We start from the raw sequence: 16,966 nt of genomic DNA on the forward strand, positions 1-16,966 counted from the left end.
ATCTCATTGCTCATTCAGTATCAGTACAAGAGCCAAACCCTACCCTTTTTTAATAGCATGTCAATGCTTTCATAAAAGGAAGCTGTCTAATTCCTTTGGCACAAAGAGGAAACATAAACAGAACTTAAGTTTCATAAAGCTTTGTACAATTTCCCTACAGATAATCCAGTACAACCCGTTAAACATAAAAGCTGCAAACATGAGAAAAGTGGAAAAAAGGGGTTTATTTTTTTCCTCTGGTGACATTTCTCAAATGTTAGTTTAGATGCTACCTGTCCTGAACTAGAAATCCACTGTAAGAAATGTGAAGTCATACCTTACACTTAAAAGTTTTTTCTAGATCATAACATACAAGCACTTACTAGTAATATAAAAAGAGAAACATAACGGTGGCACTGCTATCTCTAAGTCTTACCTTCTTAAGAATCACATAGATGCCTATATGCTGAAACTGGTTGACGTAGCAGGATCACTGCAGCACTTTTGAAGAGCCAAAACCTGAGATGCCAAGATGTTCCCAAGTGCTGAAAGTGTCCACTAAAAAACCTTTTGACTTGTTTAGGCATTTTCAGTGACATTTAGGTACCCTAAAAAATGCCTTTCTCTTTTTTAACTCTTTTCTGGAATATCTCAGCTACTCTGAGGTCAAAAGTTCTAAGCAAGTTGAAGTTGTCACTCTGGGCACTCATGTGCCAAGCATGTCTTTTGGTGTTACTTTCTTCTGGATGCAGGTCATAGTACCGAACAGAAGAAGGTAATATCATCTTCCACCCATAGCATTGCATGTGCTCAACTTCTGTCATTTAAATCCACGTCCAAATGTCTACAAAGATCATGTTGCCCTCTTTCCTGTAGCATTTTGTTGGAAAGCAAGCTTGATATAAACATAGGAGAATTTGAGCTTTTTCTGAGCCACTAAGCACTTTGATACAGCTCTTGAAAGTGATACGAGAATAAATGCACTGGTCCCAAAAGGAAAATTGTGGTTTGGTTCGTGTAAGAGCTTTGTTATTTTCTCTGGAGCGGTGCACAAAGGGCCCTAGAGATGCACACATTGCTTGTCTCTGCTCCTCATATGTCTAATGGCCTGGCTGGTGCCATTGGTTCTGTCTCTTCCTCTGAGTCATACTCCTCCACTTCTGCCAGAGCAAATCGAGACTTTGGCATTAGAGCTAGACTGTGCGCTCTGGTGAAACGATGCTGTCTGATTGAATTTCCTCTTTGACCTGATGGTTTGGGTTGTCTCACTTGACTATCCAAGTGTGCCATTGGAATCAGCTCTTCATGGTGGTGCTTTGCTTCAAGTGGCCGTAGTCGAGACTGGGTTCTGAACATTACTGGGAACTCAGCATCAGAGCCATCTCTGTGATGATCTGAAGGAAAATGGACAATTCGTATTTTGAAGAATCACAGAATAATTATGGTTGGAAAAGACCTTTAATCCCATTGAGCCCAATCACTAACCTCACACTGCCAAGCCCAACACTAAACCACATCCCTCAATACCTCATCTACACAGTTTTTAAGTATCTCCAGGGATGGAGACTCCACCACCTCTCTGGGCAGCCCGTGTCAGTGTCTAATAATCCTCTTGGTGAAAAAGTTCTTCCTAATGACCAATATAAACCTCCTCTGCTGCAACTTGAAGCTATTTCCTCTTGTACTATTAGAAAAGAGAAACACCATGGCATTGTCAAGGATGATTAAAGGGTGTTCAATACAATATAGCATTATAGTTTTAGACCTTGGAATTGAAGGCTTTTAAATAATTACTATAGAATAAGAAAACAGTCAAGAACTAAAAATAACCCTAATTTTTTTTTTTATCCTAAATTTGATATTTAAAAGATTTTCTTGATCTTGCCTCTACCCTGAAACTCCAAGAAATTAATTCAGTTGCCTTTTAATGCCTTGAAGAGCTGCTCAATGCCTTCACAGGGCAAGAGTGCTCCTTTATATAGCTTTCCATTTTCTACAAATTTCACAAGCATACCTAGTACCATGACAAATATTGTGAAACCCACAGAAGCCAAAAAAGCAACAAAGGAGAATACTGCAGTGCTGTTAAAAATCAAGTTTACCAGTCACCCATGATTAACAACTGGGAAGAAAAGAGTTTCACCTGAAACCAGAAGTTTGACTCTCGGGAGCTTTGATTACATTGGGTGTGTCAGACCTGCTCCTACCAGCTTCCTTTGCCACAAGTATATAATAAAAATCTGCCTGCAATAGGCCAATAACTGCCATAGGGGCATATACCATATGGGCATAGTACACCATAAGGAATAAAACAGGATACATTTTCTCATATTTGAAGGGCTTCTACTTAGCCCTTTGGGAGCGTCACCGCTGTAAATTATGAACCACATATACTGTTGGAGAAATAATTCATTTGTATGAGTAGTAGAAAGAGCTGAGAGGTGGTTTAAGGATCTATTTGTGGTCATTTCTGACCTCAGTTACTAAACTGTATATGTTATATATAAGAGTTAAACCGAGCTGGCTGGAAGATGTTTGTTCCAAGAGAAACTTTCAGGTACAGGTAGAAGTGACATTCATCTCTGTAAAGGCATATTGATCTCCTTGAGGGTAGGGAAGCTCTACAGAGATCTAGATAGGCTGGATGGCTGGGCCAAGGCCAATGCCATGAGTTTCAATAAGGCCAAGTGCCAGGTCCTGCACTTGGGCCACAGCAACCCCCAGCAGCACTACAGGCTTGGGGAGAAGTGGCTGGAAAGCTGCCAGGCAGACAGAGACCTGGCAGTGTTGGTTGACAGCTGGCTGAACATAAACCAGCAGTGTGCCCAGGTGGCCAAGAAGGCCAATGACATCCTGGCCTGGATGAGGAACAGTGATGTCAGCAGGAGCAGGGAGATGATCATTCCCCTGTACTCGGCTTTGGTGAGGCTGCACCTTGAATACTGTGTCCAGTTTTGGGACCTTCTCTACAAGAAGGACATTGAGGTATTGGAGAGGATACAGAGGCAGGCTACCAAGCTAGTAAAGGGTTTGGAGCACATTTCATATAAGGAATGGCTGAGGGATCTGGGGCTGTTTTAGCCTCGAGAAAAAAAGGTTCAGGGGAGACAAAGAAGGCTCAAGCCTCAAACCTTATTGCTCTCTACAACTACCTGAAAATAAGTTGCAGCAAGGCAGGGATCAGTCTGTTGGCCCTAGTAACAAGTAATAGAACAAGAGGAAACAGCCTCAAGTTGCACCAGCGGAGGTTCAGGCAGAAAGGCGTGAGGTTCTGGAATTTTTTTACTGAAAGGGTGTTCAGGCATTGGAACGGGCTGCCCAGGGAGGTGGTGGAGTCACCATCCCTGGAGGTGTTTAAGAGACAGTTGGATGTTTCACTTAGGGAAATAGTCTAGTGATTGATAGGGCTGGGACAAAGGCTGAATTCCGTAATCTTAAAGGTTTTTTCCAGATGAAACTATTCTATGATTCTATGTGCGTATATGAGGTTGCCATTCTAATTTTTCAACATACTGGGTACTTATCTTCTCAGTTCATATGTGCAGTTCATTTCATCCTGACACAGTTTATTAGAGGAGTTGAGGCTGCAGACCTTTAAAGTGGTGTGAATGGTATGCAATGGACCTAAGCTGGGGTCAGAAGATGGACCAATACGTCTAAGGTAGGGCTCAAATTCAGGCCTAGCTATTAGTAGAAAGAACTTGCATTCATTGCTTCAGGATCTACTGTTGTCCCCATAGAAACAATATACCTGTCTGCTACAGCAGGACTTGGTCCCTTGAAAGTGTCTGAAATGCTTTTAGGAGTGAGGCTGCTGAGTAGAAGAATTTTGAATATTTTAGAAACACACATACTCTCCACCATGATGTCCCCAAAAACAGGACAGAAAAGAGTCAGCTGTGTGGAAAAAATACCCAACAAAACAAAAAACACCCACCCTTGAGTAATTTTTATTTTCTCTTCTGAATAAATCCTATGGGTTTCTGTTCTGCTCACATGTGTGAGTGCTCAGCTTCAAGGGAATGATTTGCCTGCACAGATCTCTTGCTTTCATCTCTTTCACAGTAAAACAGAAAGAGAAGGGGGAAAAAAAATACCCTAAAGGAAACAAACTTTCTTGTCCAAATTTTTTATACAAAGATTTCAGTCACTATAGCTTATTTAGCAGGAAATTAAAATGAGTTTCTCTAAGGAACACAAATGTCTTTCAGATTTACAGAAACTCAGAAAGCAGTCAATACAGATGGAGATAATGATCAACATTCAAGTGTCCAAAATTCCATGTCTTCTGTCACACAGTTCTGCTTGGGCAATTCAATGTTGCTCCATGTCCAAACTCTTGTCTTCTTACATATAATGTAAGTGAGAGTGGGTCAGTGTTTTACTGTGTGCATATGATAACCTGAGACTGCCTAACAACTTCATCCAGTAATTCCAGTATTATTGCAGAAATGTTCATAGAGAGCCAACCAGGAATAGGGGAGAAGCAGCCAGCTGTTTGGGGACAGACACTACCAGCTGCTGTGGGGCTGTGTCCTCAGGGACTCAGTGCCCAAGTGCCATCAAATGGGCAGATAGAGAATCCAGGAAAGCTACTGGGTAGAGCATATATCTACCACCAAATACTGGAGAATTCACATAGCGTATATGCATGTAAGATTTTCTACCAACAGGTAATCAACCTGATCAACCAGAGAGGGGATCAGGATGAGGCCATTGGTGATGGTTACCTTTGCATGACCATTGTGCCCCGCCTATGTCGCTCTCTGTGTCTCTCCTTGTGTATGTGTGGAGTGAATTATGAGGTGTGTGGGGTGCCTGTTGGGAATATCTCCTCAGCATTGCTACTGGGGACACCAATGAGCATGGAGCTGGGGCAGCTTTTCCTCAACTGGGCTATGGATTCAGCAGCTCCTAACAATTTTTGTGTGCAATTGTGTTTGTGCAGCTGCAGGGAACAGATAATTTGCTTTCTTGGCCTTACACAGATGTCCTCACGGCCAGGACAAGCTGCATGGATCACAGGAATATTTATGCAAGAGAGAAAAAGAAAAAAACTAGGCGGTGCTGGAACAAGATAGAAACTACTGCAATAATGACCATATAAACAACATAGATAAAAAAGATAGGAGAGAAGGGTGTAGCACATTTAAAGAGGCCAGAGAGTTCCATGGGAGTATTCATTTAGTACTGTTAAATCCACTGAGCAACTGACCAAGTTCTTTTCACTGCTGGAGTAAGAGAGTAAAGCAGTTTCATTACCTGTAAAAGTAACATGCCTGGCTTTTCTTGTGGTGGACTGGCTGGGACCTTGAGGCAAAGAGAGGTAGCGTATGTTCACGGTGTTAGCCTGTGTATAGAGATAGAAGTCTATTGAGTGCCTCTGGTTGTCTGAGTCTGACGTAATAGCCCAAGGGTTTTTTTAACAGTCAGTAGAGAGAAATATGTTCTGAGATTCACCTTTCCTGTTTCAAGTGAAAACTCTCAAGAAAATTAAAATACCCAGCAAGAATTTATTTCCCTTCCTTAATTGTGATTATCTCAGCTGTAAATATCTATGCTATCCGATGCCTACGTTTGGTCAGCCAAATCTTACTTTTACTGATTGAAGAGCCCAAGCTGTCAGTGCAAGGTGTCAAGGGCTTTGCTTCAAGCCTTTTATGAATCACCATATTTGTACAGCTGTGATTATATTGTGTTTTGCACGTGGCCAAGCAATTCAAGTTACATCATTTTATTACTTGCAGCCATAGTAGCTGATTTCTGATGAGTGTATAGAAGTTGGACACAAAAATTTGGCTATCCACATGCTAAATAAAGCTGTACTTGGTGCTGCGTGAGGACATTGGGGAAAGTATCCATTTCAATTATTGAAAAAAGTATATAAAAATGGGAGTCTCTTATTTACAGAGAAACAAAGGCATTTTTCACATAAAGAATAGTTTCCATAACAAGTACCGGTCTACCCCAAGGTAGGCTGTTTCCCTTCCTGCAACTCTGCCTCAGGCTGTGCTGCCGACGGATGAGAATTTCCTGGGCTTGTTTCTCACTTGTGTTGGTAAGCAGGTTGTGTCGGCTGTATGTCGGTGCCTGAAATAGAAGACAGATTCTCTTTTTGTGTGCAATATTAATAACTTTATGCAGTCTGGTTGATGGCAAAGCCAAGGGGCATGGCCACTGTCTCACCAAAGCTCTCTTTGGTGTCATGTGGAAACATGTACCTGCGCAACAACCCCGCTGCTGCAGAATGAGACAAGAGGAAGCATGAATGTAGCTGTAAGTTTCAGACCTCAGGGGCTACATTTTGATGTTGCTTTCGGTAGATGCAGACCTGCTTAATATGTACCATAGAAGTATACCAACCTAAACAAATCTGTTAATATACTTGTCTTCCCATTGTCAGTCCTCTTCTGATCACATGATTACAAATCTGAGACAGATCCCAAAAGAGAGATAGCTGGTTAACCCACCTCTAAGACTTGATACTAATATTACTGAGCAAGCAGTAAGTTGCAGACATGCCCGGGAGCAGAAGACTATGTTAAGTAGAGAATGAGATGCACAGCCAAATTTCCTTTCCATGCTTGGACAAACTACATCTTAATAGTGCCCTAAAACTATACTCTTTTAGGACAAGCTTTTTCATTGATTTATTGCATACATCTCGTGAAATAAGGGGAATCTTCCTTAAACAAAAAAAATTGCTGAAGTTTATAAACACTCTTAAAAAGCAGTCTGACCTCAGACTCACTTGCAAGGGTAAAGTTGGTCTGGTTGGAGCATTACCAGGCCTTCAGAGTTGAAAGCAAAATATTAGAAGTGGCATTATTTTACTTCTCATCTTTCATTTCCAAAAGTACACAGTTCTCAATATCACATAGGAAGTGATTGGTGCAAATTGTCATTACTGTAATTGATTTTGAAGAGACAGAGTTCATTTCAGTAATCTAAGAGGCTGCCATATATGCAAATTGTCACTGGTAAGATAAGAAATTCATATCATAAGAATAATTGGCCATGGCAAATCAAACAATATTAGGAATGAATATCATATTAATAATGACACATTTAAATGAGCAGAGACTAGTATTTTCTAGTGTTACACAAGTTAGCCTCGTTTATCTGCATAATTTCAAGGTTTCTGTAATATTTCTTCTACCCCTTATTGCTATAGGAAAGCTCTCAGTTGTGTATTCTGGCCCCAAGATCAAATTAAGTAGATACTATACACTGGGCTGCCTCAGAATCAGTATAAATTTCTGCAAAACTAATCCCTGCTGAGGTATTATCTCCCCCATAAAATGGGAGGAAAAAAACCTCAACCAAAACTCAAGTGCCAAGTGAGGCTCCAGAGGAGGTGAAATTCCCCCCTTCCCCCACCTTTCTTCTGTGACAAGGGTAAACTGCTGCTCCCACACAGACCCCAGATTTACCAGCCTGACTCTCAGCTGACTTTGAGCTACGCAATGTTTACCGCCTTTGGTCCACCCACCTCCACCAAGGAGTTTCACAGCTGCTGGCGACCTGCCAGCCTGCTGCTTCCCACAAAGCCCTGTATCCCTCCCTGGAGTGCCAGGTAGCCATCGTCCCAGTGTGGGCCTGGCCCACGGCCCCACACTACTGCAGTGGCACGAAGGCTACTCAGCAAGCTGGCCTCCACCAAGAAGCCTTTGTGATCCCCAGTGAGAGAATCTGGGACCTTAGGCTGTCCCGAGGATGTTTTGGCAGCTTGGGGAAGGTGGTTTCTGAGTCACAGGTAGCTGTGCAGTGAGGGAAGCCTGACCTCTACTGCACAGTCACAGATTTTCCTAGCTTTTCACACTGAAATGAAAAGCTGATAGAAAAAAAATTGCTTTCCTTTTTCCACCCAGGAGTAAGCCCCAAGGCTCCGTCCCTGCTTTCTCCTTCACATGACGCTTGCTGGTCAGAGCAGCTGCAGGCTCTGGGCCCACATCTCCAACCAACGTGACCCCAAGGCCGGTCCTGGTGCTACCACCCAGTGTGGCTTTGATATCAGAAGGGCAAACAAGAGTTTTCAGTCTGCAAATACTGTGGTACTGGCACATAGCTTACGCACCCTTTGCCGCACTTGATATAGATTATGTGCCAGGACATCTCTCATGGACTTCACTTCTGCAGGGGAAAGTCTATGCACTTGATGGTTTCTACTGCTCCTGTAAATAAAAGAGAAGTTTAAATATGATATTAACAAGTTGTTTGATTACTATTCCCATGAAATTATACAAGGTCTATTTTAGTACTAGAACAGAAGGTTATGAAAAATTTACTGTGATCAGTGACGCCACAAAAACATCCAAAGCTGAATAAAAAATGTCAGCTCTTTTTCAAGTTTTAACAATATACTGCATAGTCAGAATGAACCCTAGGCCCTCATGCAACTGACGGAAGAAACTCTCCTTTCTCAAAGCTTCAAAAGGATGTTTGTATTCAAGCATTAGACTGGGCAACAGCCAGCTATACATTCAGCAAGAAACTGCAGGTTTCCTCATCTGTCATTACATTCTTCAGTGTGGTCTAGTAGTCTGGTCCTTGCTGCCCTACTTTTTTTCACTCCTTTGATTAAGTGCAGCATATCCTTAAGAGCTATAGCACATGACAACTAAAGAGTCTGAGAAACCTGCCCCGTGATGAGAACGTATATGCTTTCCTTGCTACTGAGCCTGCTTCTCCATTTAAAATGAAAGACCTACCTAAAAGATAATCATCTTCGTATTTTTAACAAACTGTGACAAGAAGCTCACAGGGACACTTGTAGTTGCCTGTTTTTTTCACCAGCAAAACAATGGAGGAGAGCTGCTGTGAAATGTTAACTGGTTTTGCTAAATCGGTCAGTCTGTGTGAGAGTCAGTGTTAGGCTGAATTCCCAAGGAAAGAAAGGGAGACAGATAGTGATCATCCAAGATGAATCAGTCTGAGTTCATCTTGTTGTTTCTGGTTTTTTTCCTTTCTCCGTTTTGCTTCCGTGACTCTTTTTATTGAAAATAAACAAGAAGAAGTAATTGCAAATTTTATTCTCCCAGTTAAATAATATCCTAAAAGTAGTGTCTGTAAATTCATAGAATCATAGAATGGTAGGGGTTGGAAGGGACCTTTAGGGATCATCTAGTCCAACCCCCCCACAGAAGCAAGTTCACCTAGATCCGGTTGCATAGGAACATGTCCAGGCGGGTCTTGAAGACCTCCAAGGAAGGAGATTTCAGTTCAAGAATGGATTATTATCAATTACCAAAGCTGTGTGTAAAAATAAATTTAAAACTTTTTCAAAATAAATTTTAAAACTTTCAGATAAATTTTAAACTTTTAATGGCAAAGGAAGATAGATTTGAGCTAAACTGAGATTATACTGTAAACATAGGGAAAAAGTTGGAATTTGTGATTACAGCTAGTTTAACAAGATTACCACTGTTTTGGGCTATAATCTATCAGGAATATCTTGAAAACTTGTAGGACTATCATAAATTACCTGGATTCCACATTTTACTGTCTCTTACTATCAAGTAGGCACTGCACAGTATCCCTGTCCCTGGAATCCACTTCACGCTATCCAAAGTTCCTGAAATCTAAAAATTAATTCTTTAGATATTTCAAGGTTTCAGAATGTGATTTTATTCTGTATCAGGTCAAAATTGAGATTTTTCATGAAGTAAAAAAGAAACTGACAATAAGGTAAAGTGTAGTGTTAGAGGAAGGGCTGGAGTAACCAACAGGTTAATGATCTCACTGAGTCATGAGAAACCCGTGAGCATATCACTCAGCTAATGGAAAGCCAGAGTGTCAGAGTGATAGATTGATTCTGGATTTGATCAGAAATCTTATTCTGGCCCTGATAAATCCTTCTCAACAAGAGTTTAACTGACAATTCTCAGCCAAAAAGCTAGGTTTTTACAAGTAGAGCATCAACACCACGAACTCCAGGACTGATGGTTGGTTTTTCACTTGCTTTATGTTCTCAAGGATAACATCTAGAGGATCCAGGGATACCACCAAGTTTCCAGGTTTAGATGTAATGTATCTTAATTCTATACTAGGTCTGGTGTGTCACAGGCTGTGGGACAGCCCATGTATGTTATTTTCCACAGCAAGGAAAGCAGTGTCTTTGCTGTCAGCAGCCCCTAGCTGCTGTCCCTTTGGTCAGGACAGAGACTCTCGGAAAGAGAACACAACCCCTGAGGATTAATGCCAATTTAGTCTGTCAAAAAGTAGTGGTCTATAGGACTCAGACATGACTCATTTGTGTAATGCAAGCCAAACTGCCATAGCTGATCCAAGTGACTTTCACATCATAGGGAAGTCCGTCTGGTCTGCACTTCACTGAGTGTCTCCACAGGGTCTTTATACCTTACACTTGTGAATAAATAGGGGAAAGCAGCTAAATAGGGGAAAGTAGAACTCCACTGGGAAGACATCAGATCGTCTCTTCAATTTTCCATTTGCATATCTGACCTCCCTCCACATAACAGCACAGAAGTAGCTAGTCCTAGATCATTTAAAGGCTTAACATTTTGGTCTTAAAGGGACTCACTTAAACAGAATAAATAAAATTCTCTGAGTTTCGTCTGAGCTGGGATAGCAAGAGAACAAACAGTGGGAAGATAGACTGTCCTGCTCTGGAACACAAATAAAAAATGTGTATTATTTTAATGGGATTAGATATTAACCAACCCAACCGATAACAATACACAGGTATGCTAATAAGGAACAGATTGCTTTTACATCCTGCAATACATAACACATTAAAAAAATAACTTAAAAAAACAAACTAACAAATCTGGTATGCTACTAAACCCATAAAGCAATCCTTACTGAAACTGCTTCTTTGTTTTTATTGAAACTTCCAACGTAGTAGAACAAAGCACAACACAGGAGATATATTTGTGAAGAAAATACTGAAATTATAATCAGCCATGAAAACCATCTCTCTGTAATGAGTAACTTGCCAGTATTTCTTTCTTGTTCAGACATGGAGATAATTGATACATGGAGGAAATAAAGTGCCTTCCACACATCTTGTGTGATTATTTTTTGTATATTATGTAAAAAAATTTTAAACTTTGTGAACTTTCCACCAACCTTCACTAGTCCCGTGAAGGAAGTAACATTTATCAGGCACAACTCTTGCTTGACTGCACTGCCACAAATGAGAACACATTTGATTCTGACCCGTACTGTATTGATACATTTGAAGATTTACTCTTACCAAAGCCAGTAATTGCAGTAATATGAAGCCAACATTAAGTAAGTTCAGCATCAAGCTATCTCTCTCTAATGGGTATATTTCCTCTAAAAAACAGCTATAAAACCACAGTTTTGATAAAATCTACTTGGCTCTGATTTTGCCGTTTCTGTCTGTATTTGTAAGGCTTATATTCACCAGTCCTTAAGATTCTGTGATTCTGGTGATTCTGTGATTTTCATTTGAATATTTCTTCATTGTTGTGCAATTCACTGGCAAATGTCTTCATTTCACACTGGAAGGACTGTACATCGGACATCCACTCCAGTTGCAGGGATCACACCAGCATGGACACAGTTTCTGAGAATAATGCTAATTCACAGAAACAGAGATCTGCTTTGGTTCTTGTACAGCATTACCCCTCATGTGCCTAAATGCTGCAGAACTGATCAGAAGAGCTAGTGAGAGTTTTCTTGCTATTCTGGCACTGCAAATATTGCTTTATATGCCATAGGTTGGAATTTGATTTCAAATCTTCACTGGCTCATGGCCAGATTTTTGTATCCTCACTGAAGACGCCAGGTACAAGCTGCCTTTATGATACCAATCAAACAACTTACAAATATATTTTGAAACCTTTTCGTCTTAAGCAGGTTTGCTTAGGAGGATGGAGATATAACTGATGCATTGTCTCAGACCAAAGATTCGACACCTAGCTCACTATCCTGTCTCCTCCAGTGCTCACTCACAGACTCCATGAACAGACCTGGGAAAACATATATTTTCTTAGAATACTTTCACAGTCTTCGAGAATCAGAATGTTTTTGAGCCACAAGCTCCTTTTTGAAGTTATTCCATTTTTTCAAAAGGCTGTCTGAGTACGAGAACCTGTGCATCAGAGTTTGGTGAATAACATAATTCAATTACAACTGGAGTAGAGCTGGCAAAAATTACCCCATCATATCAGCTGTTTACTATAGAATATTTTTCAATCTAAATTCTGAACTCAGGAGAGAATTTTTGAACTATGTTAAGGCAATTTTTCTTATTTTCTTTTTCCCTCAAGGAAAGAGGAATGGCATTTGATTGCTAGATTGTCTACCAACCTTGTACATTTTCTCTTGGCTCACAACAGTTAAGGAAATACAGCAGACAGAAAGGAGCCTGGCAGACACACAATTTTTTTAATATCATCCATTCAGCAAAGAATGACTTAGAAAGACTAGGACTAGGTCTCACTCTGCATGCTGACATCCATTTCAACAAAGTAGATGAATCTTGAGACAAATAAGTCAAAGTTTCAAGAGAGATTTTAATTTCATGTCCAATTGGTAACCAGACTTTCTGGTATCAGTTTGGATGATCATTCAAAAAAGAAAATATTCTGGGCCCTGCAAGAGGCTGCTGCAAAACAGAGAGGAGTTGAAGGATGCAGCAGCAGAGAGCAGGCAGTGGCAGCAACAGCAGTCAGTAGGAGCAGGAAAGATTTTGAGGGGGCAAGTGTCACTAGTAGTACCCACACTCTAGACAGTGGGTTGCAAGCTGAGGATAAATACATGTACAGCAGTTAACACATGTGAAGATTTCTAGACTTCTCTCCTAGAGAGCAGTTCCCTCAATGATGGCTCTGGAGATCCCACCAGTTTTCTCCCCTCATCTGTCTGATGCCAAGTTGCATTACTGTTTCACAGAATCATAAAATCACAGAATGTTTTGAGTTGGAAGGAAACTTTTAAATGTCATCTAGTCCAATCCCTGTGCAATGAGCAGTGACATCTTCAACCAGATCAGGTTGCTCAGAGCCCACTCTAGTCTGACTTTGAATGTTTCCTGGAATGGGGCATCTGCAACTTCTCTGGGCACTCTGTTCCTGTGTTTCATCAGTCTCACTGTAAAAAAATTCTTCCTTATTTCTAGTCTGAACCTATCCTCTTTTACTTTAAAACTACTATTTCTATTGTTACAGGGCCTATTGGAAAGGTTTTCCCCATCTTTCCTATAAGTTCTCTTTAAATACTAAATGTCTCCCCAAGATTTCTCCAGGCTCAACCCCAGCTCTCTCAGCCTTTCTTCATAGGAGAGGTGTTCCATCCCTCTGATGACTTTTGTGTACCTCCTCTGGACCCAGGTCCATGTCTTTACTGAGGATGCTAGAGTTGAATGCCATATTCAAAAGCAAACTAGAGGGGTGGAATCACCTCCCTCAACCTACTGGCCATATTTCTTTTGATGCAGCCCAGGATAGGATTGGCTTTCTGGGCTGTGAGTGCATATTACCACCTCATGTCCAGCTTTTCATCCACATGTACCCCAAAGTCCTTCTCCACAGGGATGCTCTCAATGTTTAACTGGATACATTTGGTACAGAAGCATTAAAATATGGCCCCCCAAAAAAATAAAAAAGCCAAAATTGCAGGACTGCAAACTGAAGCAGCAGCAAAAAATTGCAAGTGCTACAAGGAAATCTGACTGAGCAAAAAAAATGTGATTGGGATAATAGAGCTGTGAACTGTGCCCTAAATTCTTCTGCAGGTCTCTCAGTATCCAACAGTGATAAACAAAATTCACTAGCCAGCTAAGTGATGAGTATGGCCACTTTGAACCATTGCTGTGATTTAAAGCAGACAGAGTGGCCTCTACACCTAGCTCATGATTCCTCTTCATAACTGCACGTCATTGAAGAGAAACAGGGAAAATGTTCCTGGTTTTAATTTTCATTCTGTGAACAAAGAGCCAAAGTGCAAATATTATGAGCACCAAATTGCCAGCACAAGTCAGCAACTTGTTTTTCATAACTGTCTTTTTAAAATTACATTTTTATATGTCATAAAACCCCTTTTCTCATTTTTGTTCCCTTTCTTCCTGCCCCTACTCTTTTGCAAAGAGTCAGGAAGTCAGTACTCACTGTAAAGAAGTTGTAGATGATTTTGACATTTTCATCCCACTCTCAGCCATCTCAATGGCCAGTTTTATCTCCATCTTTTTGTACAATGACACAATGCTGGATTTGGGCTGGTGTTCCCGAATCAAGATTTTCTTCAAATACTTATTGTCGAACTTCTTAAATCTGCAGGAGTGTAAGAAAAAGAAGTGTCTTTTTGTTTCTATAGTACAAGTTGATCTTCATTCAAATGCACACATATATAATTCAGAGCTGGAAACTGAATCCAAATTGGAGACACCTGTGGACTCCTGAAGGCCAAGTGAGCGGAGACCTTTAGGGGAACAGTTGGCATGGTCTACTGGTCCAAAGAGATTGCAAAGCCCACCAGACAAAAGAAGAAAACAAGCTGCAATCAGAGCAAAAAAGAGGGCTGTGTGTGTGTTTGTATATAACACCACCGCATTTGTCAGAAAAGAATATGGCCAGTCTCCACGCTTTTGTACAAATGTTGTATTCTAGTAGGGCATAACAGCAGCAGCTGCTCTTACAGTAATCCTGGCCTATTCAGCCAGCTACCAATGAGGCTCTAAATGGCCCAGCAGTTACTGTAGTTTGGGCTCATTATGTTGCTGATAATTCTGAATCCTGACAATTAGAGGAGAGAAAATGCCTTTCTTTGTATTCTGAATAACAGAGAAATTGAATGGACCGCAAAATACCATGTGCTCAAATGCTGCAGATTGTAAAATATTGCTAATGTGTGGCATAATTTGAATGTCAATATGTGTGTGCTAACTTTGGAACAGGTATATGCTTTCAGGCAGACATTTAGCAGAACAACAGTGGATATGTTTCAAATGGAACAGCACCACGGCAAGGTAACATGCTCCACAATGCTCGGAATAGCACTACAGAGTTTGTCCATTTTTCCTTAACAACGGTTGGGTTTTATACAGAGATAGCTACACAGATGTTTCCACTGGGATTAGAGCTGTTTGTGTTTTTCTATGTAAAAGAAAGCTTCCTCGAGTGTCATCAGTTAGGTGATTAATTCTGATATACTTATGCTAAATATCTTTAAAGTTGCAAAGATCAGTCTAGGAAGTACTTGTTCAAATAATCTTCTTACATTGAATGTTTTCATATACAGTGTGTTGTTTGAATCTGCCCCTAAATAGAAACACTGTATTTGTAGTACTTTGGACAAAATTCTCTTTTCATAGCTATTGGGTAGATGTGATTTCCACTGATATGTGGAAATGCAATTGTTTCAATGGAATTACTACACCAGGAGGGATTTGTTTAGCTGATGGATTGCACTGGCAGTGGTGTGGTTGCAATGGAGATCCTAAAGCTGTGTCTGTACTGTGAGAGATGAGGACATTTTAGGTCCTTGGACTAGGTATATGCCCTAGATCATAGAATCATAGAATCATAGAATGGTAGGGGTTGAAAAGGACCTTTAGGGATCATCTAGTCCAACCCACCTGCAGAAGCAGGTTCACCTAGATCCAGTCACATAGGAACATGTCCAGGTGGGTCTTGAAGACCTCCAAGGAAGGAGACTCCACAACCCCTCACATTTAAGTGGAACTTTTTGTGTTCCAGCTTTAACCCATTACCCCTTGTCCTGTTGATAGCTACTATAGAAAAAAGGGATGTCCCAACCTCCTGACACCCACCCTTTAGACATTTGTAAATGTTAATAAGATTTCCCCTCAATCTCCTCCTCTCCAGACTAAACAGCCCCAGTTCCTGTAGCCTTTCCTCATATGAAAGATGCTCCAGTCCCCTGATCATCTTGGTGGCCCTGTGCTGGCCTCTCTCCAGCACTTCCCTGTCCCTCTTGAGTTGAGAAGCCCAGAACTGGACACAGTACTCCAGATGAGGCCTCATCAGGGCAGAGTAGAGAGGGAGAAGAACCTCTCTTGACCTACTGGCCACACTCTTCTTGATGCATCCCAGGATGGCATTAGCTTTCTTGGCCACAAGGGCACATTGCTGGCTCATGTTTAGTTTATTATCAATCAGGACTCCCAGGTCTCTCTCTGCAGAGCTGCTCTCCAGTAGTTTAACTCCCGGTCTGTACTGGTGTGTGGGGTTGTTCCTTCCCAGATGCAGGACTCTGCGCTTGTCCTTGTTGAACCTCATGAGGTTCCTCTCTGCCCAACTCTCAAGCCGGTCAAGATCCCGCTGAATGGCAGCACAGCCTTCTCGGGAATCAGCCAGTCCTCCCAGTTTGGTGTCATCAGCCAACTTGCTGAGGGTACACTCTGTCCCCTCATCCAGGTCGTTGATGAAGATGTTGAACAAGACTGGCCCCAGAACTGATCCCTGTGGAACTCCACTGGCCACAGGCCTCCAACTCAATTCTGTGCCATTGATCAGCACCCTCTGGGCTCTGTCATTCAGCCAGCTCTCCATCCACCTCACTGTCCACTCATCCAATCCACACTGCTTGAGCTTTCTGATGAGGATGTTATGGGAGACAGTGTCAAAAGCCTTACTGAAGTCAAGGTAGATGACATCCGCTGCTCTCCCTTCATCTAGCCAGCTGGTTATGCACTCATAGAAGGCTATCAGGTTGGTCAAACAGGATTTCCCCTTGGTGAAGCCATGTTGACTCCTCCTGATAAACATCTTATCCTTCAGATGTTCAGTGGTAACATTCAGGATAAGTTGTTCCATTACTTTTCCAGGGAGGGAGGTGAGGCTGACCAGCCTGTAGTTTCCTGGGTTGTCCTTCTTATCCTTTTTGAAGACTGACGTGACATTGGCCTTTCTCCAGTCCTCGGGCACCTCACCTGTCCTCCATCATTTTTCAAAAATGATGGAGAGAGGCTTAGCAATCACATCATCCAGCTCTCTCAGCACTCTAGGATGCATCCCATCAGGACCCATTGACTTAT

The 16,966-nt window shown here is 41.5% G+C and overlaps 1 protein-coding gene across 1 annotated transcript in view; it reads right to left on the reverse strand.

The window, feature by feature from the left end:
- Window positions 1–1,071: 1,071 nt before the first annotated feature.
- Window positions 1,072–16,966, reverse strand: part of SLC9A4 (solute carrier family 9 member A4) — a 36,734-nt gene continuing 20,839 nt past the window's right edge. The window contains exons 8-12 of the mRNA XM_061988485.1: window positions 14,079–14,240; window positions 8,057–8,153; window positions 5,938–6,069; window positions 5,242–5,329; window positions 1,072–1,373 (exon numbers count right to left, since the gene is read on the reverse strand). Coding sequence (XP_061844469.1) covers window positions 1,072–1,373; window positions 5,242–5,329; window positions 5,938–6,069; window positions 8,057–8,153; window positions 14,079–14,240 — 781 coding nt within the window. The remainder of the gene's footprint in view (window positions 1,374–5,241; window positions 5,330–5,937; window positions 6,070–8,056; window positions 8,154–14,078; window positions 14,241–16,966) is intronic.

The sequence above is a fragment of the Colius striatus genome, chromosome 1 (genome assembly GCF_028858725.1).
Source record: "Colius striatus isolate bColStr4 chromosome 1, bColStr4.1.hap1, whole genome shotgun sequence".
Taxonomy (NCBI): domain Eukaryota; kingdom Metazoa; phylum Chordata; class Aves; order Coliiformes; family Coliidae; genus Colius; species Colius striatus.